The sequence below is a fragment of the Sebastes fasciatus genome, chromosome 7 (genome assembly GCF_043250625.1).
Source record: "Sebastes fasciatus isolate fSebFas1 chromosome 7, fSebFas1.pri, whole genome shotgun sequence".
NCBI lineage: Eukaryota > Metazoa > Chordata > Actinopteri > Perciformes > Sebastidae > Sebastes > Sebastes fasciatus.
The window spans coordinates 14,663,258-14,687,615 of NC_133801.1; the positions used below are offsets into that span (position 1 = coordinate 14,663,258).

Here is a 24,358-nt window from a genome sequence, read left to right on the forward strand (position 1 = left end):
AATATAAGATTAAAGATATAAAAATACAAGTTATGTTTCGACTGCATTATTTGGTGTTATTGGTGCAATATTCACTTGCATAACTCTGCATGCAAAGTATATATGCATTTATGTCCCCCTTCTCATATTCATAAATCAAATATCAGCCTACTCCCACAGAGAATGTATAGGTTATTTTACAAACTGGAATACTTTCAATCAGATTTTAATTGGGATGCCACATTTAATGCTTTCAATTAAATAGATTTCAAGTGGGTTAATTTGATTAAATACAGATGTGCATGGAAATAGGCATAATTCTAGGCACAACATCAGTTAATAACACTATGAAGGGACCTGTGTCAAATTCTTAAGTGATGCATCAGTATCAGTATGTGCAATAGGCCAACAGGATCAACAGAGACGCCACTGTGATGACTAAATCAGTGTTGCAGAGCCCTAATGTCACAGTATGGTGATACGACAGTATATGTTGTGCTGTGTGTACTATTAGAGACAGCAATCAAGAAGCCTTTCACCAGATTTATTCCAAGAAAGAAAAAAAATCTCAAAATGTCATCCATAATGTCCTTGTTCATTACATCTGAAGAAGAACAAGACCACCAGCACTCAGAACTCAACAAAACAAATAATTAACAGATGTCTGGATTTAGTCCTCAGTATAAGCATCATGTCTACATTTCAGATTAATTTGGGCTCTTATTTGTGGTAGAATATCATATGTATCATGGTTTTCTTTCATCTCCTCTGTCTAATAAGCTTGGGGTTGTTCAAAAATGGCATGAAAAAAAAAGAGAACAGGATGCAACCACTTTAAATACATTACAGAATTGAAAAACTTCCCATTGTAATAATGACAGACAATCAAGTAACATTTTCTTTTAAAACTTTGATATTTACAGTAATTATGTTTTTGCCACTTTTGATGATTATGTCACAGGTGATCATTACATCACAGGTGAGAGTCCCGCTGTTCTGTGATGATGATAGGAAATACACTGGGTTCCTGGATGAGCCACAATTTCAGACCTGGTCATGATTTATCAGAAAAGTTTTATATGAACACAGCCCTCGGACTTCCCTCCAACATTAAAGAACAAAAATAATTGAAGGTATTTTCACTTTGCAGCTTGGCCAGGAAGTAGACAATGTTGGCTTGGCACATTTAGCTCTCTAAAACATCACATAAAGGGACACACTCGGTATAGAAAAATGTCCGACCACGGTCTGGACTCTCAAAAGCATTTCAGGTTTAAAATTAGAATTTTTTTTCAATGGAAACATCGTGACCAAACACTCAAACGCATTTGGAAACGCAGACCTAATAATAATTTAACAAGAGGCATAGGTATTTACATAGGAATCTATGCAACGTCACAGAGGCAGACACTTCATATTGCACATGAAAAAGGCAGGTATGAAACAGTGGTTTAAAAATAATAGAAGTGGGTGAGAGAAAGAGCTTGAGAAAGAGAGAGAGAGAGTCTACAAATACGTCTGTGTGCCCTTTAAGAAATGTATCGTAAAAAATATTCAGTCCAAGAGGCAGATCAAACGAGTCCATCCAATCGCGCTGGTTGATGCATATCCCAATGTAGGTATAACACATACATCAAACCCCTTTGCTAACCAATTAATCTTCCTCCCTCCCCTTTCAAGAAAAAATGTATATTTAAATCATGTGATTGCAATATTTTTGCTTTCATCTACCTTCATTATCGACTGAAGAAGCTCTAGCAAGATCACTTGAGGTTTGAGTCTGCATCATTTATCAACAAAGACTGGTTATACTAAACATCCCCCTCTTGATCTCAACAGTCCTTTCTCTCTCTTTCTCTCTTATCTGCACACCCACTCGTCCATCCACTCATTTGCTCACTCTCACCCCTCCACACACAGCCTACATACAGTAGTCGTGTCCATTACAGAAGTTTCTCTTTGTGTAACTATTCTGTGGTTACCTTACCCTAACTAACTCTGCAGCATTTCCTATTTTAAACACCGTAAGGTAAAACAGAATATGGCATATTGTAACAAAAAACCCCAATTTATTTTTTTACATGAGGCACAATCTGAGAACTCTAATTTTCATTTCCTTTGGGATGCAGCAATATTGAACTGTTGATGCTTTCAGGACATTTATACGATGGCTACATCTCTAGTTCCTTCTTTAAATCTATTTTGGGAAAAAATGCTGTTGTGTCTGCCTAATATCCCCTGGTGGTTATATATATATATATATATATATATATATATAAAACCTAAAGAAGTGAACATGACATCTGAGGTCTTCGCACAGGTATTTCACATATACATCTTTTGAGCATCATTCATTCAGCACATTGATACTCAAACTATGTCTATAACAAATATACAACATACATACTAAAACAGACTCTTTATTTCAATTTTCATATATTAAAAGCTCTAAGAAAGGCAGCAAAGATGCGCAATAAGGCAGATCCATATGACACACTCGATGACACATTCCATATAACACGCTCTACTCTGGCACATTTACACTGACAGATGAGATGGATCTTTTAAAGGGCTTCGGTTTGCTCACTCTATCTAAAGTGGTTTATGTAGTAGTAAACTAAAAAGTAAAAGGAAGAGAGAACGGTGCAAGGGAGTAAAATAAACTGAGGGTGTGTTTTAGGTCATGAGTGACCTTTGTTTGAGGTGCACACTTGATGCATGTGTTTTAATGTTTTATGCATGGTGTGGGGTGTTATGGTCAGGGATATGTGACTCACTGATCAGTGATTGTCAATTTGTCCCTTAAAACTTCCCCAAAAATGAGGAAAAAGTGAATCATGAGGGTTATAACGCTGTGTAAGTAAATTCTCCCTTGTACAACTTTATGGTATTTTGGAGAGCTGAATACAAAAATCTGTTGTGATGGTTTAAAAATGGACTGCATTAATTTCTTAGCCATGGAGAAATCAGCATTGACGAAGATAAAAGGAATAATACGTGAGGTGTCCATACAGCATGCATTCATAAGCATCAGGTGAGGGAATATGGCAGCTGAGCCATTGAAATCAATATAAGCTATTATGAAACATTTTACAGAAAGTATAGCACTTTATCTCACTGTTACATGAAGTAGTCTTTTTCCATACGTTTTTTCTCTGTTGTGTGTCTAAACAGTATGCGCATGTACATATGTGTGTCGTCAGTGCGTGTGTGTGTGTGTGTGTGTGTGTTTTTACAATCTTAATCATCAGGATCAGTACTGTATGAATGAACGTGTGGTTAAAAACTTATTTTTCCAGTGTAGCTGCTGAAAAAGATAAAAGTCACCACCTTCTGCTTTCCTGAACTGGAGACACAAGCAACATGAATCGCTGAACCGGCTCCGCTCGTTTCAAATCACTTGTCTGATTCAATTAGTTTGAAACTTTGTCCATTCTGCATGGCCTCCTAAGCATCTAAGACGTGATTGACAGCAGAGAGATCGCTCCACTCTTCGGTCGCTTAAAAAAGGCGTCCTCAGCCTCTTATTGGACCACAGAAAACTTCAAGAACCCGTCAGCAGCCCCGCTGTTGTCACTGACCACTGCCTCCTTCTGCGTCGTCAAGGCAACCGTTGAGGCAGTGGTCGTCACTCCCGAAAGCACCCTGGGACTGCAGCAGCTCGTACTCCTGGTCCAGGAAGTCTAGGCTGTTGTTGCTAGGCAACCCACGGATGGTGAACTTGTGGGACACTTTGGTCCACTGCTCCCGGTTTGCCGCCACTCTCTCGTACAGCTCAGTGGCCCCAGGAAACAGTTCAGATAAGAGCCTAGAAGGACAGCGGCGGCAAGTGAGTTAGGATACAAGTTATTAAAGAGAATACATATGAAAAGAACTGGGAAAAATCAAATGTTTATATGAGAAACGACACCAACTAAATGAATGCCAACTAAAATACATGTGTATGAATATTGAAAAACTTCCAGATGACTAATCATTGTTGTTTGTTTCTGTTGATGTTGTTGTGCTGTTCTGTTTATATCTCTGCAAAAACTCAATAAAAACTTAAGTGTGGAAAAATAAGATACAAGTTATTGTGATAGTATAGTCCCAAATAAAAAGGTGAAAATGATAATTTAGTTAATTTTTTTTTTTAACCTAATTTCTTTTATTCTAATGTCTTGCATGTCTTATTTTCAACAGTGTTCTTAGTTATTTTTGATCCTGAGGGAAATATCTGTCTGCTAAATTCTCCACTATGTTCACCAACTAGTCGCAAACTGTGTCTGTCTGCTGTTTGATGCTGGTCGGGTAGCACACAGGGAGTTTATCACAGCTTTTTTCGCTGAAGACAGCTGCCTGCTGCGGCTAAAAATGCAACTGATGAGAGCGAATCAAAACAGTGAAGTTGCGGGGTCATAAGACCATAACAATAAGCTGAAAGACACTGAAATGCTCTGTAAAGCTGAGGGAGTCTGGGGATTTTTATCTGTGTGTGTTCGTCACTGAAAACAACCCTTAACACATTAATCATTTGATCCATTGTTGATATAAAAATACTGATTAGAGCAGCTTTAAACCCAAAACATACTGAATACAATCTAAATACAGTTTAAAGTTCTATATTTCTGGTGAACATAGATAGGAGATTCAATTGCAATGTGGGGACCAAGATCAGCCGTGACCCTGAGACAAAGTGATATGTGATTAAAGGGGTCAGGGTCGGGAGGATGAGATGTTTTAGCTCTTCGTACGCACTTGTAAATGGGCATGGCGATATGTTCCATGAAGCTTATCTGTAGTTCTGGGATGTACGCTTTCTCTCTGTCCATCATCTCACTGGGCCGGTTCCCCATGGCTTTTTCCTGCACACACACACATAATACAGACAGACATGAGTAATGAGCTCTCTATTGAATAAAATGACACACACTTCAGCCACTTATTAAATAATTTCACATGCCATTTAACAGCAAGCGTACGCTGACACATACCAGATCTCCTTGAGAGAAGAACTCTTTATAAATCAGCTCCTGTGGACACAAACAGGCAGACAGCTGTTATTGTTCATATGGGTTCATATTCATAGTGACATTGATTAAGTTCCCCTTAAAACAAAGCTTACTTATGTATGTAATGTCACACTATAAAGCAGCAAATATAATCTGGAATACTTTCATTTAACTTGAATAAAATTAGCATAAATACGTTTTAAAATAGAATATTACAATCTACTATGTAATACCATAATTAGAGCTGCAACCATTAACCAGTTAGTTGTCAACTATTAAATTAAATTTGAGCGTTTTTTGTAAAAATTCTCTGATTCCAGCTCCTTAAATGTGAATATTTTCTGGTTTCTTTAATCCTCTATGACAGTAAACTGAATATATTTGTGGTTGGGCAAAACAGGACATTTGAGGACGTCATCTTGGGCTTTGGGAAACACTGATCGTCATTTTCACAATTTTATAGACCAAACAACTAATCAGTTAATCAAGAAAACAATCAACAGATTAATCGACAATAAAAATAATTGTTGTTTGCAAACCTAACCATAATACCATGGTATTAACAGGGTTTTTAGCTTTGGGAGAGAGTTTCACATGTTTGTAAATATTACTGTAATTTGACAACGCTGCATCACAATAATGCTGTAATCTAAAATCCCCTTTACGACATTTCAATATTTGGTGTGATTGCTGTTTTTTCATTAATCAGAAGCTGAATGAAGCAGAAATGTGTTTTCAGTTTTGCGAGGAAGGATTACAGAGCATTTGCTGTAGGTGTTTGGAGATTTAGGGTGTAGGATTTAGGACAAGGGTCAGGGGTTTGGTGTTGAAAAGGGGGCAGACCAAGATTAAACATAATCCTAAAATGGAGCGCAGTTTCACAGAATAGAAATTAATGGAATATAGACTGAGAGGTTGTTTCCAACTGCACAGCTAAGAACCTCATAATCCTTACTGTCACAGAAAGGGGTCAGTTTTATTGTATAGCCATTGGAAATCTTTACGAATGCACTGCTGATAATAGGAGCTGCTATAATAATATAACACAATGGAGAAACACTTCATTTTACAGGTCCAGAGTGAATGGATTGTGAAAAACTTGAGATTTTGTTTGCAAAACTCATGAAAATATAAATTAATGGTCTTAACTTTTTTTTCTTTGCGAGTTACCATGGTGTAAGGGGGATAATGCCCCTTCGAGGTGTCCATAATCAGGAATTAACGGATGACGTGGAGGCCAGAACTGTTCGCGTTTTCCCCAATTTAAACTTAAATTTCCTAATGTGGTGATAAATAAACGTCCGTGCCAAACCATCTTTTTTTTGGTCGCAGTTCATCATATATTAAAAACTAAACATAATTATCTAAATTTGTGGATATATAATGTAAAGTTATAATGTAAAGTATAGACATCAGTGTAGACTATGAACTGACAGCAATCTTGCGTGTGGTTTTCCAGCCCTTGGTTTGGTCCGACAGGTCACATGACGTCATCAAGAGGCACAGCAGCATGGAGCGGTGGGTTCGGCTTTTTGGGTTGTATCCGTCTGAAACACACACATGCAAGAAAAATGACTGTCTAAGCTGCATTTGCACACTTATATTGGCAGTAAATTAGGTGACAGCTTTGTGAAGATCTGAAGCAAGGTTATGATAGTTTTGAATAAAAAAAAAAAAAAAAGAAGTGTTTATTTAATTTGACTTTTAGTTAGATTTTAGTGTGTGTTTGCCAGTTTTAGTTCAGTTTTTCCAGAAAGGTTTAGTTTAGTTTTGTCTCAGAAGTAGATACATATACATACAAAGTACATGGTAGAGAGCTGTGTAGGAATGGACATAATGTTTAATGTTTAATCTTCGCGCTACTTTAGTGTCCTATGTCAAGCAATTACAGCATAGCGCCATCTACTAGAATGTCAAGTCTGTTCAGTTTCTGTGGTTCAACGTCACGAGAGTTGACGGAAATTCACGCTTTCTTTTTTTCAGTAGTGATAAATTATAACTAAAAAACTAAACTTTTTTTTTAACCAGGCAATATATTTTCAGTGTAGTTTTTCTTAAAGGTTATAGTTTTTATATAGTTTCAGTTTACTAACAATATTTTTCACTGCTTATTTTCATTTTAGTTTCAGTTTTATTTTGCTATAATAACCCTGGTGTGAAGTAGTCTAGAGTTATTACCAGTGCACTGTAAAATTTCAGATTTTTTTAAACTCATTTTAGTGTCATGTACTCAAAATGACCGGTAACTATGTGTTGCTAGATATTGTTGATCAGACGCCACAGCCGTATGTTCGGTACAAGCAGTTTATGTATTATGTTTCAATGGCATCTCAACACTGACTGTATATTTCCATTCTGCGTTTGGTCAGACTATTTTCATTCATGACTGACAGGTTACACAATCTGTGGTGGAAGGCAGTCGCTAACTCATTTAGAGGCCTTGAATTACTTCAACAGCACAAAATTGATTCCACTGCGGAAACATCGACTCTGGATAACTTATAATTGGTTGCATTCAGGCGTAACAAACCACAGGCCAGGAGGTTACAGCCAATTACTTTATATAAGAGTGCAGTTAGCAACTGTCTCCTCAAAAGCGTAAATAGTCCAATAAAAGTAGAGGATTACTAAGAATGTCAGCTTGACCTCAGATCTCTGAAAAAGAAGTCATGAAGTAATGAAAATCTAGAGTCAGTATGTGCCTTTTGTATGGTGAAAAGAAAGGTACCGGCGGAGGAAAGGGTTCATACTTTCACTGTCTTCAACAGAAATCTGAACACTGGATAAAGCTAGGTTCAAATTTGTGTTTGATTTTTGTAAGATATATACATAGACATATAAGAGTCAAAGGTTTTTACTGAGGGAATGTTGGATATGTATTTTTAATCACTGTCAACCGCCATAAAAATATAATTTTTTGCCATGTTTTTAGGACTAAATTGTTCTATAAATCAGGCTATGAATGATATCTGAACAAACCCTTGTGTAAAAACCTTCAGAATATAGATAGGACTGAAACTGGAGAGGTTGGTGGATGTAAGTGTTACTGAAGTGGAGATTTCTGGCTCCGAGAAAAAACTCATTTTGAGAAAACGGCCTTGGAAGATATGGATTGTAAAATTCCATAAATTTTTTTCAAGACAGAATAGTGAAATAATTAACGAGCAGATATCACCATGAAGCTTCCCCAGTTGTTTACTTACTCAATTGTATGTTCTACAGACATAAATAAATACATTTTTAGTGAAATAAACACCTAAATGTGTATTTTGGATGCTTCCTTTCCACTAGTCTGAAAGAAGACATGCTATAGAAGCAAAATAGCCCAAAATCTCAAAATTGATCTGTGCATGAAAAACTGTTTTAGCCTGGGGTGCTGAAGAATAAAAATATTGGTTTGGTGTCACCGCTCTGAACCGAGGCTCCCTTTGCTGTGGTGAGTTTAAAGCTAAAGTAGAGACGTGGCTGTGCATACTGATCTACTGGGGCGTACGTACCATCAGCCATCTTCTGCAAGTCCTTGAAAATGCGTAGGTGGTGAGCGAGGTCTGTAGCCAGAATGACGTCTCTGATCAAATCCAGCATGCGCGTATAGTCCTAAAAAAACATCAAAAATAACTGTAGCTTGCACATACAGGGATAGCAGAATGAAGTAAATGCAAATTAAAGCTGCAGTGGGGAACTTTGAGCAAATATGATAAAACGTTATATTTATATCCTGACAGTAGTGCATGAGACAGATAACGTGTGAAAAGAAAATCATGGTCCTCTGTGTCCTCCTAGTGGCATTTGCAAGATTTTACCGCACCTGAACAAAAACTACCACTCAGAGCCGAGCAGTCTCTACAGCAGCTGTCAATCACTGCTCTCATGTTTTTGAGTACTGTTTAGCTGTAAAATGAGAAACTTTTGTTAAAACTGGCGCTGCCGACCGGCCGGAGCAAACTTTCTCATTTTACAGCTAAACAGTACACTACAAGATGTTTCTGAAAACATTTGAGGAGAGAAATAGGCATTACAGTAACAGAATATTGATTCATATTTGATCAGTGCTGCCTAGTTTGACTGTTGGATCGGAGTTTGCTTGTGATTGACAGCTGCTGTAGAGAACACTCAGCTCTGATTGGTTGTTTTCCTCTAGTCTGTGAAATCTTGCAGATGCCATTAGGAGCACCGGAGGACACACAGGCACATGTTTTTTTTTCACACATTATCTGTCTCGTGTACTTCTTTCAGGATATAGTGACAGTCTTATAAAAAATAACTTTTATTATCATATTTGCTCAAAGTTACTAGTTTGAGCTTTAAAGTTGAGAGACATGACTTGTAATGTGTGAGTGTCAGATTTGATATCATACCTTCCTGTTGAACTTCTCAAAGATGTTGCAGCCGTGAGTGTTCAGAATGGCGATGGCCTGGGCAAAGTGATGTCTCTGTCACGGCAAATAAAGCGTGATGGGAAAAGGAATGAGCACATTTGAATTTCTAAAGGAATGTTGAGTCATGTTGCAACGCAACAAGCAAAACCAATTTGCATGCCTCTCAGAGCCTCTGCAAGGAATTCAAGTTTGATTTTTGGCCACTAGGTGTCGTACCAGCACAAAACAATATCAGTAGATCACACATACTGAAGTTCATCAACAAGATAGGAAGAAATTAATATAAGAAAATTGTGTAAAACTTCATTTTTCAGGTCCGCAAATTTCATGGTAATTAGGTGATAATTAGCAAGTAACCTATTTGAAATATCGTTGGAATTACCGCCAAATTACCCCAATATTTACCTCAAAATGTATCGAAAATTACTTTGTTTGGCTGTCTTGACTTGGGACTTGACTCTGGACTTTTATTATTCTTATTATTTTATATCTATTATACATATTATTAAATAATTATATTCCACTATTTCCCAATAAGCAGTAATAAATAGCTGGTAATATGTTTAATACATTTCCAAGAAAAGAATACAAAGTTAATTGATATGGGTTATTTCTATATCTGCTGATAAATAAATAATAATTAGCAAATAACTTCTTTAAAAACTCCCTGAATCATGACATTAGCTACCAGGTTATATCTGTATAGACAATAAGTCACACAATGGTGAGATTTGTACCTAATCAGAAGTGTCTTCTATTATTTTGGTTTTCTACCTCCAATGAAGAGCAGCGCACAGCCGCTTCTCAAGCCTAAGGGCCCTATTTTAACGATTATATGCTATTTCAGCATATTATTATTAAATACTGTTTATAATAAAGTCATTTTAGATAAATTTAGATTTATTTAAAATAGGTTGCTTGCTCATTATCACCTAAGTACCATGATATTTGCGGACCTGTAAAATGAAGTGTTACCAAAAATTGTATTTATTCATAATATAATGCACTCATTAGCATTGAGGTCATATTTAGTGGTGGTGTGGTCTACATTATATTCAGAGGTGCTTCCAATATTCTCATGTATGGAAATGGAAAGGACAGAAACACATCTCAATACAATATAGTCCAGTACAACACAACCTTTAACTATATGACATCACTAATAAACACATTGTTCAATTCACACCTTTGTGAAGGTATAATTTATGGCAGAACTATACAGAACTAAAGTTGAATAAAGCTTTGTATAGACACAGATCCATCATGTTGTTACAGCTCTGATAGATTTCCAGTCGGCTGTGTGATGTGATGTAACTGGTTACCTCCATCACAGATCCCTCTGAGCTGTAGAGAGCAGCCAGCACAGATTGCTGAAAATAGAAACAGACAGACAAATGAAACCCAATCCTTTTAGTGTACACGTTATATTGATTCAAATGAAACAACATCCTTCAATAAAATCCTCCTCTTTAACTGTACTTGTCAGCTTTAATGTGGATCTTCAAATGGAAAAATCCTAAAAGAAGCTGATAAAACGATGACCTTTGTTGCATAATGGGAGCTGGTGTGTGCGTCATAGAGGTGCTGGAGGGTTGTGCATGATTATAGTGGAACAGAGTGCTTCTAGTCACAATGACATCCAGTGTTTCACTGGCGCGAATCCACACATGAGGAGACGCTGATATCAGTATGAGCCTGGCCCTTATTCTTCATCCTGAGCATCTAAAAGTAAAATTTATAGTCTGCATTTTTAAAGTGCAGGTGCAGTGCTGCTGTAATACCCTCTATTCTCTTGTGTCATTTTTTAAGCTTCATCCTAAACCCTCTAATACAGTGGATCTCAACCTTTTCGAGTCGACTCGACCCCCCCCCCAGAGAAATCGGTTTCGTTTTAACAGCTAGCACCAAGGCTTTGTCCAATGTGCTCCAGGTTTTGTGGATTTTTGATGCGTTCTGTGACTTTCTCTCCCTTGACCCGCTGGTCATCAGAAAATCATGTGCACTAGGAAAGATTTGAGCTGGTGCACCTCCACCTCTTTTTTTGTGCGCTTGCAAAGCGCTCAGTGTTATTTTTGTGCATACAGGATGGACATAGTCTCTTAACCTGCATATAATATAGCTAACATATTGACCTTGATTATGAGACAAACAAATAATTAAATCTGATCAGAATGCACCATTAACAGTAACATATAAAAAAACAAAACAATGTAAGCTGATATATATCTTTTAAATGAAATTGTCTATTTTGAATAGGCCAACAATGAAACTGTAGCCTACTAGTAGGGCTATTTCTAACATAATTTAACCATCTAAGAGAGAAGAATAGAACCATAGGTTATATTTTAATTAGACTCTGCCTGTCTCATTGATCACCATGATCTTAAAATTGGAATTATTCTCCTCCTCAGTTATTGGTTTACTTGGCCTTCTTTTAACCCTCTGACAATGACGCTGGATCATCTGACTGGCATTAATATTACTGTCAGTTGAAGGCCGCTGTGGGTTTCAGTTTTTAAGACACTGGACATAAGAGTGGTATCATATGAATCTTGAGATTGCGATGAATTTGTTGATACCAAACATGTCATGATAGCTTATTGGGAAAGGGGGTAAATATTGCTCCAAAGTGGAGCTGTCTTTACTACGAGGTCCGCGCCATCTCAGTGGCAAACGGCAGTGTTATGGCCAGACTGTTTGTGCCCCTCCGGCACTTGGTGCTCTACGCACAGCGCATGATGAGTGTGTGCCTAGCGGCAGCGCTGGCCCACACAATTTGACTCTGACAAACACTCAATAAAATATAATATGAGGCAAATTATATCACTGGTGCAGGCGATGTGATGTCCAAACCATTCCCTAGTCTAAAATCTGTTATTTTTAATGTTATTTAATTTTTCCCCACAACCATCTGGTGACCCCCCAGAAATGATCTCCCAACCCCCAGGATGAGAACCACTTCTCTAATAAAGCAGAAACATAATTTGCGGTCTTACTGAGTCGACTTGGAAAGAGTTGTTGGTGCCACGGTGGTCCAGGTCATGGCACATACAGGAGACAAAGAGAGCTAGAATCTCTATTTCCCTAAAGAGAGAAGAAAGAAGGAGGGTTGAGGATCGAAACGACTAAACGTTTGGCTCCTTGTGTCACCAGCGGGATAAGTGTTTTATACGTACTCGAGGTAGTTGGAGAGCCCTAGGTTTTTGTAGAGCAGGTAGCAGAAGTGTGAGACAGAGAAGGCGTGCATCCAGTTGTGGTAGGGAGGGTCCCTGTAGCCTTTCTTCACCATCAGACAGAACCTGACACCAAAGCAGCAGTTTAATTATCTTCATAACACAGCAGGCAACTAGTGACGCATGTAATCGAGGGATTTTTCCAATAAGGAATTGAGTGATTTATTCATGAGCTATGGAGCAGGTTTGTTCTTGTTCTGTTTCTTTCTTTCAATTAAGAAAAACAGTCACGATATTATGTGAAGTAGCATCAGAAATTGTCCCTATCAACCCAATTCACAAGTTTAAAGAATAATCTTGACTTGAAACACATATTCTAATAATTTTCCCGCTCTACTGTTACTGTTCTGTCTACTCCAACACACTATAGAGCAGTTGACAAGAATGTGATCATGGAAAAGGATTAAAAATAGGGATTAAATAATTAAATCATAGGTAAGAAGAGTGAAAAATCAACTATCAGAAACAATTTATTAATGCTTAAAGAAACTGGAGGACACACTCATACACTCTTATATTCAGTATATGAATTGATGGAGTTGTCAGACCTGGCGAGAGTGTGCAGGTCAATCTTGTATGTGTTGATGAAACCCATGTCTTCAAACATGCTGAGGATGCACTGCAGACACACACAACAGGATCAGTTACATTTCTTTGTTTCTGTTTTTGTCTCTAATCCCTCTCTGTCTCTCTCTCTTTCTCTCTTCTTCTTCTCTCAACCTCTGTGTCTTACCAACGGCGTGTCGTCGTCAGGTAGGGAGCGAGGCGTGTACGTGAACTCGGCGAAGCAGGGGTGGATCTCCATCACGGGTTCGATACCCACCACCAGCGCCTTACATACCTCTTCCTCTGACACCTGCAACGTACACATACTGAATCAAATTGAGTAAATAATACGGACGATGTCAGTAAATACGATGCGTCTGTGTGCGAGAGTGAGTGAGATGTACAAATGTGATTTTACCTTCATGTGGTACATCATCATCTCGTTGGCCAGGTGGGACCTGAACTGAGCTTCATGGACTCTCTTGTAGAGCAAAGACTAGAGACACAAACATCATATTACAGCAACACTACATAGTTTATTTAGTGTCCCATATACCTGGCTACTATATGATGTACAGTTCAGTTACAGCACAAGTAGGAGCACAGCCAAGAACGCTCCTCTTTTTTATTCTTTTTCTTTATTTTGAAAAAGATAACTGGGTAGACTGAGATGGTGTTTGATCTTTGGGATCAAAAAGAGCTTGATTTTAACCTTAAGAGACCAACATAGACCTATTTTGGTCTTTTTTAGGGGGGTATTTAGGGGGAGATAGCAGGTCAACAGTATATGTCACATAGAAGTGGCTGTATATCATCTGAAAGCTGGGAACCTGAAGATTAATTTGAGATGCAGATCAGCACTGCGTGTCATGTTGTTCTAGTCATAAATCAGAAATACAAATGAGTGAATTAAAATCAATTGTGAAACTGTATAAGGGCTTAGAACATTATGATGGCCATTCCCATGCTGTATTAGCAACTTTTGTGTTGATACCATGTGTTACACAGATTTGGTGCTAAATTTAACCATTTTTTCTACCACTCGATAATTAATAAAAAATGATTAATAATCCCTCAAAAATACCACATTAAGACACCAAGACCTTGAGGAACACCAGAAAGCCATGCTGTGATCAAAAACTTTTGACATTTGGAGATTTCAGAAATGCATTTTTCAGCGATTGCATGGCGAGCACTTCTGTTCTGGAAACTGCTCAGAAACCCCGTTATAGTCAATCTACCTAGGAAAGCCATCCATCCTCTGAATGCTCTAGGTCTGTAGTTTGTGGATGTAAAGTTTTATGAGGCTGTGATTATCCTAGAGGTCACAACAGGTCATTTTATACAGTGAGGTCAAATTTCAAACACATCACAATATCTTCAGAAAAAGCACCAGTCACAAACTGCTTATTATAGATCATCCTGCTCAACCCATTTTTGTCCCATCCCACATCCTGTACACCATGATACAGAGTGAGCCTACATAAATAATGCATGTGGTCATGTTTAAATGATTAACGAGCTGCCTGGAAGGTAATTATTCTCCCAATCAAATATCTTTATAGTTTATAGATAAACTATTGAGTACCTGCAGTCATTCAAAGGTCAGACGCTACAAGAGCTGCTGAATATGAAGGTGAAACGGAAACGCTGCATGAAATATCATCACAGCTGTACTTTCTGTATCAGCTCTTCCTTCCTTCCTCCCTTCATCTACAGTCTCTCTGCTTTAACTCCAGTACAGTGTCTTTCTTATGGCACGTTATGTGAAATCAGTATTAAATCCTTTAAATTACTCTATCAATTGCAAGACTGCTTAGAAGGAAGATAAATCACTCCAGTTAAATCAATATTTCCACTATGTTCTGGTAAAAGGTGAAAGTTGCTGCAGTAATGAGAAATAAGATGACGAAGTTTGATCATCATATTCTGAAAAACCTGTTTTACAGCAAATGGAAAAAAACAACCCATCTGAGATTATAAACATTGGGTTGTTGAAGGTGCTGATAGCAAACAATTAGAAAACAATGTCAACAATAAAAACCATAACAATATAACATAACAGCCCATCTTTATGAGCTACTTCCACTAGCGTAGCTGAATGTGTGTTAATGGGTTTGCAGCAGTCATACAATGCCTACGAATTACACCATAAAAGCCACTCAGTTCCATCACAGACTGAATCTCTTTAAATTTCCCTCGAGGCTTCGCTCTGCTCCGCCTTGACTGAGCATTTTGCTCCCACTGAACTGATCCCGTTTTGCCAGACGGGATCCATCTCTCTGACAGCACCAACAAAGGATCTACCTCACTGTTTTAAGAAGACACCTGATGATGGATACATTGTAAAAGCTTATTATTTTTCTAAACTTTCTCTTATTCCTCTCATGCAGTCAAATCAAATTAAGGATTATTTAAGTGCATGACACAGATTACATTATTATACATTCAGTTTGTGAGCTATGTTTCAAAACCAAGCTGAGTTAACGACCTGGCGTTGTTTACAATGAGTATGAAGATGAATGTGTAGCTTAAAAAAAGCTGCTGCATTTAGTCCCTTTTCATGTTTTACACTTTTAATAAGAAGAATAAGAGGAAATGATAGAAGTGGTTCTCTATTGAAAAGTGAGATGTCTAAGTTGTTAGTTCATTTGCAACTGATCATTTTTATCTAGCAACTGTGTCGTTTATGTAATTTATGCTTAATATGCTTTGTTTAAAGATGGGCTTATTTGTTTCTTCATATAAAAAAACAAGTGTTTTGACTGGTGTGGTGGCGGCATTTAAATAAATATACTGCAAACAATTGAATGCCCTGTTCCTGACCAGATGTCCGTATCTGTTCAACATAGCAAATCAGAAAATGTAAAGGCTATAGTGAGTCAGAGAGACTTACATGGGCGATGCTGATACCACAGTAGATGGAGAACGCCGTGGCCAGGTCCTCGTCAAAGCGGTTGAACCACGGCCCGTTCATTTTATTCACCAACTCAGCCACTCCAATCACCTCTAGACGAAGGAGGATTTAAAGAAAGAGGGGAAGAGGACAGAAGTAAAGATGGAGAGAGGAAAAAGACAGTGAGACATTGAGGTAGGCGATGAGGTGAAGAAGTAAAGCAAAGAAAGTTGATGATGAAGACAAATGGGGAGAGGAAGATGAGAGTCAAGGACGAGGAATATGAGGCCCAGAATGCAACAGTCAGAGGTGCAGAACAGACTCAAATAGAGCTGCTCGTGCTAACTTAAATTAATTTCACACTGAAGCTGAACCTAATTGCACATAAAAAGATCTGAATGACAGTTTTCTATATGGAGACAAATCACAGAGAATCTAAAGGTGATTTGATTGGATACGGCGAGAAGTAGGGAGCACCATCAAGGTCTGAGTTTTTCCTGTAATTTTCTAAGTATGGAACACACTGAGGATGGTTGCCTCTTCAATCTGCACTTTAACATTTAGCAGCAAAGGATGTGATGTAACAACTCTTTGTGCTATTCTGAGAGAGCAGCTGTGTGGAAACGTAGCTTCGTTTTTAAAAGGAAGAGTAGGTATGTGCTGTAGAGGACAAGAGAGGAGCAACTACCAATAGTGTAACAAAGCAAAATCTGATTTATTCTATTATCAGTAGCCTCGCTATTGCATTATCAGTGCATTATTGGGCTCTACATGGGTAACTGGGAAACTCCTTTAACAGATAACAGAGGTCGCCGCATTGGGTTAAAGTACAGCAGAAACTAGAATTACTGCATCGCGGCTGTATGCCTTTGCCATAGACTGTATATAAAGATGGACGACATGACCGCTCCCCAAAAATGAAGCCAAAACATCTGGATCGCCCCCTGGTGGCTGGCTGCAGAATAGGTCATAAATCCTCCATGTTAGCAGATAGGACATGGGCCAAAATAAAAAGTGAAAGTACACGTCAAATACATTTTTCCCAAAGATAGTTTCTGTCATTTTAGGTAGTTCTTCTCTACCTCTACGCTGATGTATGTTCAAGTGTTCATTTTGTCTCTCTGATTGACAGCTGCTTTGAGTGAAGTAGTCGCGGCGACGGAAGCTGGGAAATTGTACGAGAAATGAGATGTAACTTTAACTTTCCATAACCGTCACAAGTCTGTGTAATAGAACATGTCAGTTTGTTTATAAATATAGTTATAGAGATATTATGGTTATATTATGGTGCTAACGTAGCAGATGGGTGGCTCATGCTAGCACAAGCTGCGGCCCTGCTCGGCTTGTGATTGGCTCGACAGAAGTGTACAGAAATGGAGATGCGTCGTCCATCTTTTTATACAGTGTGTGGCCTCCGCCAACCAGTCTAGTAGCAGCTTACATCCATGTCTGTCCAAAATGTCATCTTCATCATTTTATCCCATTAGACATTTGTGTGAAATTGTCATAATTAGCGAATGATTTCCTGAGTTATGGCCAAAAACATGTTTTGTGAGGTCAGTGACCTTTGACCACCAAAATCGAACCAGTTCATCATTTGTACAGGTGGATGTTTGTGCCAAATTTGAGGAATCCTTTTATCTATTTCATTGTTTGTATATTTTTCCACTTTTATTGTTTCTATTTTGTGTGCATTAACCTCCTTGTGATATTGGTAGTATTTGTTTGTCTTCTTATTACTGTGGCTTGTCCGTCACAGTGAAATGCACTAACCTGTATGAAAGAAGCTTTACAAAATAAAGTTTGAGTGAGAAAGTTTTGATCGAAAAAAGAAACTTTTTGTGTATGTTGAGTGAAAGACGTTTTTGTGTGTGTGTTGACGTCATTGTTGCTACCGTTGTTCTCATCTTTGATGGGGAAGCAGAGGATGTTGCGTGTCTTGAAGCCGGTGCTGTCGTCCACACCGCGATAGAACAGAGGATGGGAGTAGGCGTCCTTAATGTTCAAGATCTGCCCGGTGGTCGCCACGTGACCTGCAATACCCTGATCTGCTGGAATACGAAACTCCTTCTGCACTCACACAAACACACAGACACACACACACAATTGCTTATGTCACCAAGATTATTATTCTTTTACACTTTTGTCTTTTAATTGATTGTTGACAGTAGAGTCAGACAGGAAATGTGAGCGAGTGGGCGAGAGCATAACAAATGCGACGCCGACAATGTAATTACAACGTACTGCATTCTAGTCTGGATCGGGGACCTTTGTTGAATGTCATTCCTTATTTCTCTCTCCCATCATGTCCTGTCAATCTCTACTGTCAACTCTCTAATTAAGGCATGAAATCTATCCTCTAAAAGGTCACAGCAAAGACACATAAACCTGTCCATGTTTGTGTGCGCTCGTGTGTCGTACCTCCTCGTCACTAACCACGCCTCCGTCAAACACCTTCGCCACCAACTCATGACTGACGCGATCCAGCAGGAACACTGAACAGCTACAGAAACAGAGAGAGAGTAACAGAGAACGAAGCAGAGCAAATGAGCATGTTTTTATCTCATTTCATCTCAGGTCATTTTGTCTACTTTAATTAAAAGCGGCAAGTCGGTTAAGAACAAATTGCCGAGATAGCCTTTTCAAATGGAGATAAAGACATTTACACTGCACACACGCTCTCTCTCTCTCTCTTTCACACACACACATTGAAGCATCCCTTTGAAGATGAATCAGAGGGCTTACATCTCTGCATCACTGAGGTTCCTGGCCTCCACTATAATTTCCTGTAACAGCACTGACACATCATCTGAAAGAATTAGAGAGAGACAGAGAGGGGGTTAGAGGGTGAGAGAGAGAGAGGAAACAAAAGGAAAACAGAGGAAATAACAGCAAAACCCAGATTAGACAGAAACAGAGATTATACAGTGGGTAGTGGTGGATTAGCTGTACAAGCTGATAAGAGCTTTTGTAATCAGCGGTTCGGTACACTGAGAGGGCAATTTGCTCTACCAGCAGATCAATTCTTTGCACCTGAAATCACGCAATGAATCATCAATGACTTATTCTGCAGTTACCGTTCTTACAGGTCAGAATCTGACTCAACGTAATTATAGCTTTAAATGCCCTTTTGATTTTACGGTTATGATCCTGGGTGTAATCACCTTTTCCGGTAATATCTCATTCAATTACGTGCGCCATTCGTTTCACTATAGTGATCACTTTAATATCGGCCATTAACGCAAATTGTCCTACAACTGTCTTTCTTCACAGAACTTACCCAAGTGTGTGAAGAGATTCTTGGCCACTTGTAACAGCGCCTGTGTGGAGAAAACAGCGGAAAAGCTCTTTAACTTCATGCATATTTATGTGTGTGCATGTTTGAGAGTGTGTGTGGGCATGTGCAGTACGTACCTGGCACTCCACTTTGAGTTTCTGTTCTTTCTGGAAGGCCAATGTTGAAGTGAGGACTGTTGAAGTGTAGCAGAAACAGTGCTGGATCGTATGTTCATCTGCCTCTGTGTGTCTGCGGCGGAGAAGAAACTGAATTTAGACAGAGCTATATTAGGCTGCTGTGGGACTTAGCAAACATCAGATATTCATATTATACACAGCCTACTTTGTGCGATCTGGTGTTGCTAATAGAACATTTAAGAAAGTAGAACTGAAACAGCAAATTAATTGATTATTTGGTCGTCAGAAAATTAATCTGCAACTAATTTGAAAATGGATGAATAATTTTTCAAGTGAAAACTCCTCGTTCTCTGGTTCCAGCTTTTCAATAATGAGGATTTGATGCTTTTTCTGTTTTATATCATTTTAAACTGAATCATTTTGGATGTTTTGTCATCTTTTGAAAAAAGGTGACTGATATTTTTCACCACTTTTTAAAATAGTTTTTATCAGCGGTGGAATGTACATTTACTCAATTATTATTATTTATTTATTTGATTATTTTAAAAGTACTTGTATTGTTTTTGTATTTTCATTTTATGATCATTTATACCTCTACTCCGCAACATTTCAGTGTGAAATATTGTACTTTTTACTCCACTATATATATCTGTTACTTTTATGGTCAAGATTTTATACGTAAAACAGTTCATAACTGATGCAGTGTTATAGATAAGACTACCCAACAGTATATAAAGCTGTTCAAATTGCACTGAATGAATATTCATATTCATGAAAAGTAGTATTCCAATAATACGTATATGATAAATGTAACACTCTGGAAAATTTGTATCTTTACTTTTGATACTTTCAGAGCTGCAACTAACGATTATTTTCATCGTTGATTAATCTGTCAATTATTTTATCCATTAATTGATTAGTTGTTTGGACTCAAAAATGTCTTAAAAATGTTGATCAGTGTTTCCCAAAGCCCAAGAAGACGTCCTTAAATATCTTGTTTTTTCCACAACTCAAAGATATTCAGTTTACTGTCATAGCAGAGTAAAGAAATCAGAAAATATTCACATTTAAGAATCTGTAATCAGAGAATTTTGATTTAGTTTTTTCTTAAAAAATTACTCAAACTGATTAATCAAAATAGTTTGCGATTAATTTAATAGTTGACAACTGATTGATTAATTATTGCAGCTCTAGATACTTTAAACATTTTTTTTTTTTACTTAAGTAAGTAAAATATCTTGTTACTTCTTCCACCACTGCATTTTATAGATAAAACAATTAATGGATTATTTGGGAAAAATAAGTGGTAGATTAATTGATAATGAAATAATCCTTAGTTGCAACCCTAAAAGAAAGGCATGATGCATAATTATTGACTAAAAAACACAGATCAGATGAAGAAAGAGCCACTTACAGCGGTCTGAAGTTACTGTAATACATCTAAATGAGTGAAAGCAGAGATAAACTCTGGTTTCCTGCAGGTGCTGAATGTGAGCGCCTTCAAAATGAAATGACGTGAGAACTTGACAGCATTAAGCAGGCAAATGAAGACTGATTAATGAAATTATCTGCAGTGACCACAGTGATGCTGGTAATTGCCTGCAGTTATCCCTCTCAGCCTACAGAGGGCAGTGGCACGTCATTGTGTTGACGTCCGGAGCGGTGTGTAGCTCAAGGGCTTCTAGGAATCTAGGTTCCCAGGAATCCTAGCAAGGGCGGCACAGTATTTGACCCGAGCCTGAAAAGGGCATGAGAAGCTCAATTTAAGAGCAATTAAGTTCATACCCTCAATACTTATTGGTCTCGTAAATCAGGCTTAGAATAATGTTCTGTGGAACCAGCTAGTTATTTCCAGTTTAGATAGAAATTGGTCTAAATGTCCGCACTTAGAAGGAAAAGCAGCAGGAGTCCGTATCCAAATGACCAGAAGTTGGACACACACAGCAGGAAGAAACCCCACTTTAAACACAAAGAAACTGGTACTTTTTGAAAAAGACTGTGAGCTATAATGTGTTTGGTGTTGTGTGACGCTGCTTTGGAGTTGGATGCAGTTTTTCAAAGGTACAGACAGCATGAGACCTCAGAAATACCCCCAACAGCCAACTAATATGGCCTTCCAAACAACATAAAACCTCATCATGTGTTGGCATTATATATCTTACTGTTTTTCTCATTCCCTTTGGCTCAATTCTTGAATGAGAATATGTTTTTTCAAAACAATAAGTTCAAACCTCTGAACAATTAGTTCGTTGTTTTTCATTCTTCAAGCAAATTGCACGTGTTTTGGCACAAGAGTCAGTACAATAACCACTTCAACATGACTAACTGATCAAAACTGATGAGTTGATTCTTAGTGAAATTGTCGTCCTCTTCACAACTTCTAAACATTCCTTCATCGTTTGAGCCGTCACACGCAAAATGATCCATTCAATTATCAAAATATGTCAGATGCACAGTACATTGTTGCAGGGTTGTTGTTGTTTTTTGGCATAGATGACTTTTTGTGGCAACATTTCTGTTCACTGTATATGACTTTACATTTTATGTTTATAATACATGTAACACATTGCATTAAATGTACTGTATACTTACAAATGTGCATATCCTTTTTCTGTGTAACTATTACAGTATTGTAGAGTATTTGACCTATTGTTGAATTGGGAATCTAGAAAGCTCAGTGTGATACACAACAGCATCCAGCAGGACAAAACTGACATTCTTGTATAATACAGTCAGTGTCAACAAAAAAGAGAAGAATAACAAAACAGAGATTTGTATATTAGAAACATTTCTAGTTGACTGCCATGGTGAATAAAACATCTAAACATTTTGACCAGTACGGCTCACACGATGACAAGACAACTTTTCATTTTGACTCCATTGACCAATTTACTGACACAATGACTCGGTTTTGAAGCATGAATGAAGAGTTCTGGGTGAGTTACTACTTCAGAGAAAGTTAAGACTGTTTCAAAAAATGAGCCAAAGCAAATGAGAAAAACTGTATATATATTTGCTGGCATCAAAAGTGAGTAATGGACCTGTTACTGGGGTCACAATATGTTTCTATCTGCCTTTGTCCTGGGGTAACAGGCTAATTTACACTTTTAGGAGGCCAGCCAAAGAGTTCCAATAAATTCTGCATATTATGAATATGCAATCAATATGATGAGGGGATGTATCTTTGCGATATATGCCGCTACTAAAATCTGGATGACTGTGCTTGGGGCAAAGGAGAGATTTATCACATTTTATGCATAGTCTCGCGACCATAATCCTGCTGCTGTTACTATGGTAATGAGATGCCAGCTCTGTCATCAGTGCCACTGGCAGAGGGAGAAATTTTAGGACATGATCCCGTCTCATCTATCTTAGTCCTCAGACAGAGAGAGAGAGAGAGAGAGAGAGCATGCAAAGGAGAGGGATTGTACTGTATGTGAGCACAAGCATGTGTTTCAGGAAAAAAAGATTTAAAATACATTAATCTACCAGCTCTTTAACATAAGTAGAGACATGCTGCTTGACAAGGAGATGGTGATAGATAGATAGATAGATAGATAGATAGATAGATAGATAGATACATAGACTGAAACTTTCCTCACACTTCCAGATTGTTTCGTAAACAAACAGGCACAGCTGGAGTGCGTTATACCGACTTCTGTATTCAGGAGATAGCAGCTTTGCTCCTGGCAGGATCACACGCAAACACACACACACACACACACACACACACACACACACACACACACACACACACACACACACACACACACACACACACACACACACACACACACACTAATGCATGCCAAAGCATAGTGCCAAACCAGGCGGCCAAGCCACCCGCTGTTAGACTCATGACCTGACTCTAGATCCTCGCATAGCCATCTGCATCGTCACACACACACACTACTGTGATTCGACACAGGCTCCATAGTGAAGGTATCCATTCACATGCAGCACATTCTGCTGGTTAGCGGCAGATTTGAACTCTTCACTGCTATAAAATAAACAAATCTGAGCTTTTGAGCTCAACCAATCGGGCTTACTCATCCCAACATTACTGTAAGCTGCTGCCAGATAAATCTCTACCATGAGTCAGCACTTCAGGAATTAGGAAAAGCCAAATCATTATTCAGACTGAATCACAGCATTTTAAATATACTTCAGCAATAAGTCATCGGTGGCTAAGTTACAGTGACTTTAAAAGTAAGCTAAAAGGTTAAAAAAATGTCTGATTTTGCTGTAAGAGCTCTGCTCTGCATGAAATACTTCAGTGTGATCATCTATTTGTTGTTTCCAGGGCAGGCTTAAAGCAGAAGTAGGCGAGATTGGAGCAAATGTGATTCAAAAAAGTTATTTTCATTAAACGCTCGCTATATCCCGACAGAAGTACATGAAACAGGTAATCTGAAAAAAAAGATTGTGTCCTCCGGCTTCCTCCAGTGCTCATAATGGCATCTGCAAGATTTCGCAGACCGGAGGACAACAACAGTCAAACTAGGCAGCACTGATCAAATATGAATCAATATTATGTTACGTTAATGCCTATTTCTCGCCTCAAATGTTTTCAAAAACATCTTGTAGTTTACTGTTTAGCTGTAAAATGAGAAAGTTTGTGACCCAGCAGGTTGAGATCTCTTGAGAAAGTACCAAGCACCGCTCACATGGCCGGAGCACAGCCAATAGGAACGCTCTCTCTCTGAAATTACCTGTGATTGGCCAAAGTCTCCTGATAGATTTTTTAAAGCCTGAAAACAGAGCTATGATGAGGTGCAGAAGTCTAGTTTTCTCTTAGAACTACAGTGGACGCCCGTCCTCATTTTCTGCTTTGAAGTAACAAATGAAAAAATAAATAAATAAATAAATACACCTTTCACCCCTGTAACTCTCTTTCTCACACTTTTTCATCTGCCCAGC

The 24,358-nt window shown here is 38.1% G+C and overlaps 1 protein-coding gene across 3 annotated transcripts in view; it reads right to left on the reverse strand.

The window, feature by feature from the left end:
• Positions 1-2,383: 2,383 nt before the first annotated feature.
• pde2a (phosphodiesterase 2A) overlaps positions 2,384-24,358 on the reverse strand; it is a 178,031-nt gene continuing 156,056 nt past the window's right edge. For all 3 annotated transcript variants that reach the window (XM_074641808.1, XM_074641806.1, XM_074641807.1), the window contains 18 exons: positions 19,439-19,550; positions 19,305-19,344; positions 18,770-18,833; positions 18,446-18,527; positions 17,920-18,094; positions 16,025-16,137; positions 13,547-13,624; positions 13,316-13,438; positions 13,131-13,201; positions 12,526-12,648; positions 12,346-12,433; positions 10,672-10,719; positions 9,329-9,403; positions 8,468-8,567; positions 6,405-6,517; positions 4,953-4,991; positions 4,717-4,823; positions 2,384-3,787 (listed from right to left, as the gene is read on the reverse strand). In XM_074641808.1, the coding sequence (XP_074497909.1) occupies positions 3,553-3,787; positions 4,717-4,823; positions 4,953-4,991; positions 6,405-6,517; positions 8,468-8,567; positions 9,329-9,403; positions 10,672-10,719; positions 12,346-12,433; positions 12,526-12,648; positions 13,131-13,201; positions 13,316-13,438; positions 13,547-13,624; positions 16,025-16,137; positions 17,920-18,094; positions 18,446-18,527; positions 18,770-18,833; positions 19,305-19,344; positions 19,439-19,550 (1,786 nt within the window). In that variant the 3' untranslated portion in view covers positions 2,384-3,552. The remainder of the gene's footprint in view (positions 3,788-4,716; positions 4,824-4,952; positions 4,992-6,404; positions 6,518-8,467; positions 8,568-9,328; positions 9,404-10,671; positions 10,720-12,345; positions 12,434-12,525; positions 12,649-13,130; positions 13,202-13,315; positions 13,439-13,546; positions 13,625-16,024; positions 16,138-17,919; positions 18,095-18,445; positions 18,528-18,769; positions 18,834-19,304; positions 19,345-19,438; positions 19,551-24,358) is intronic.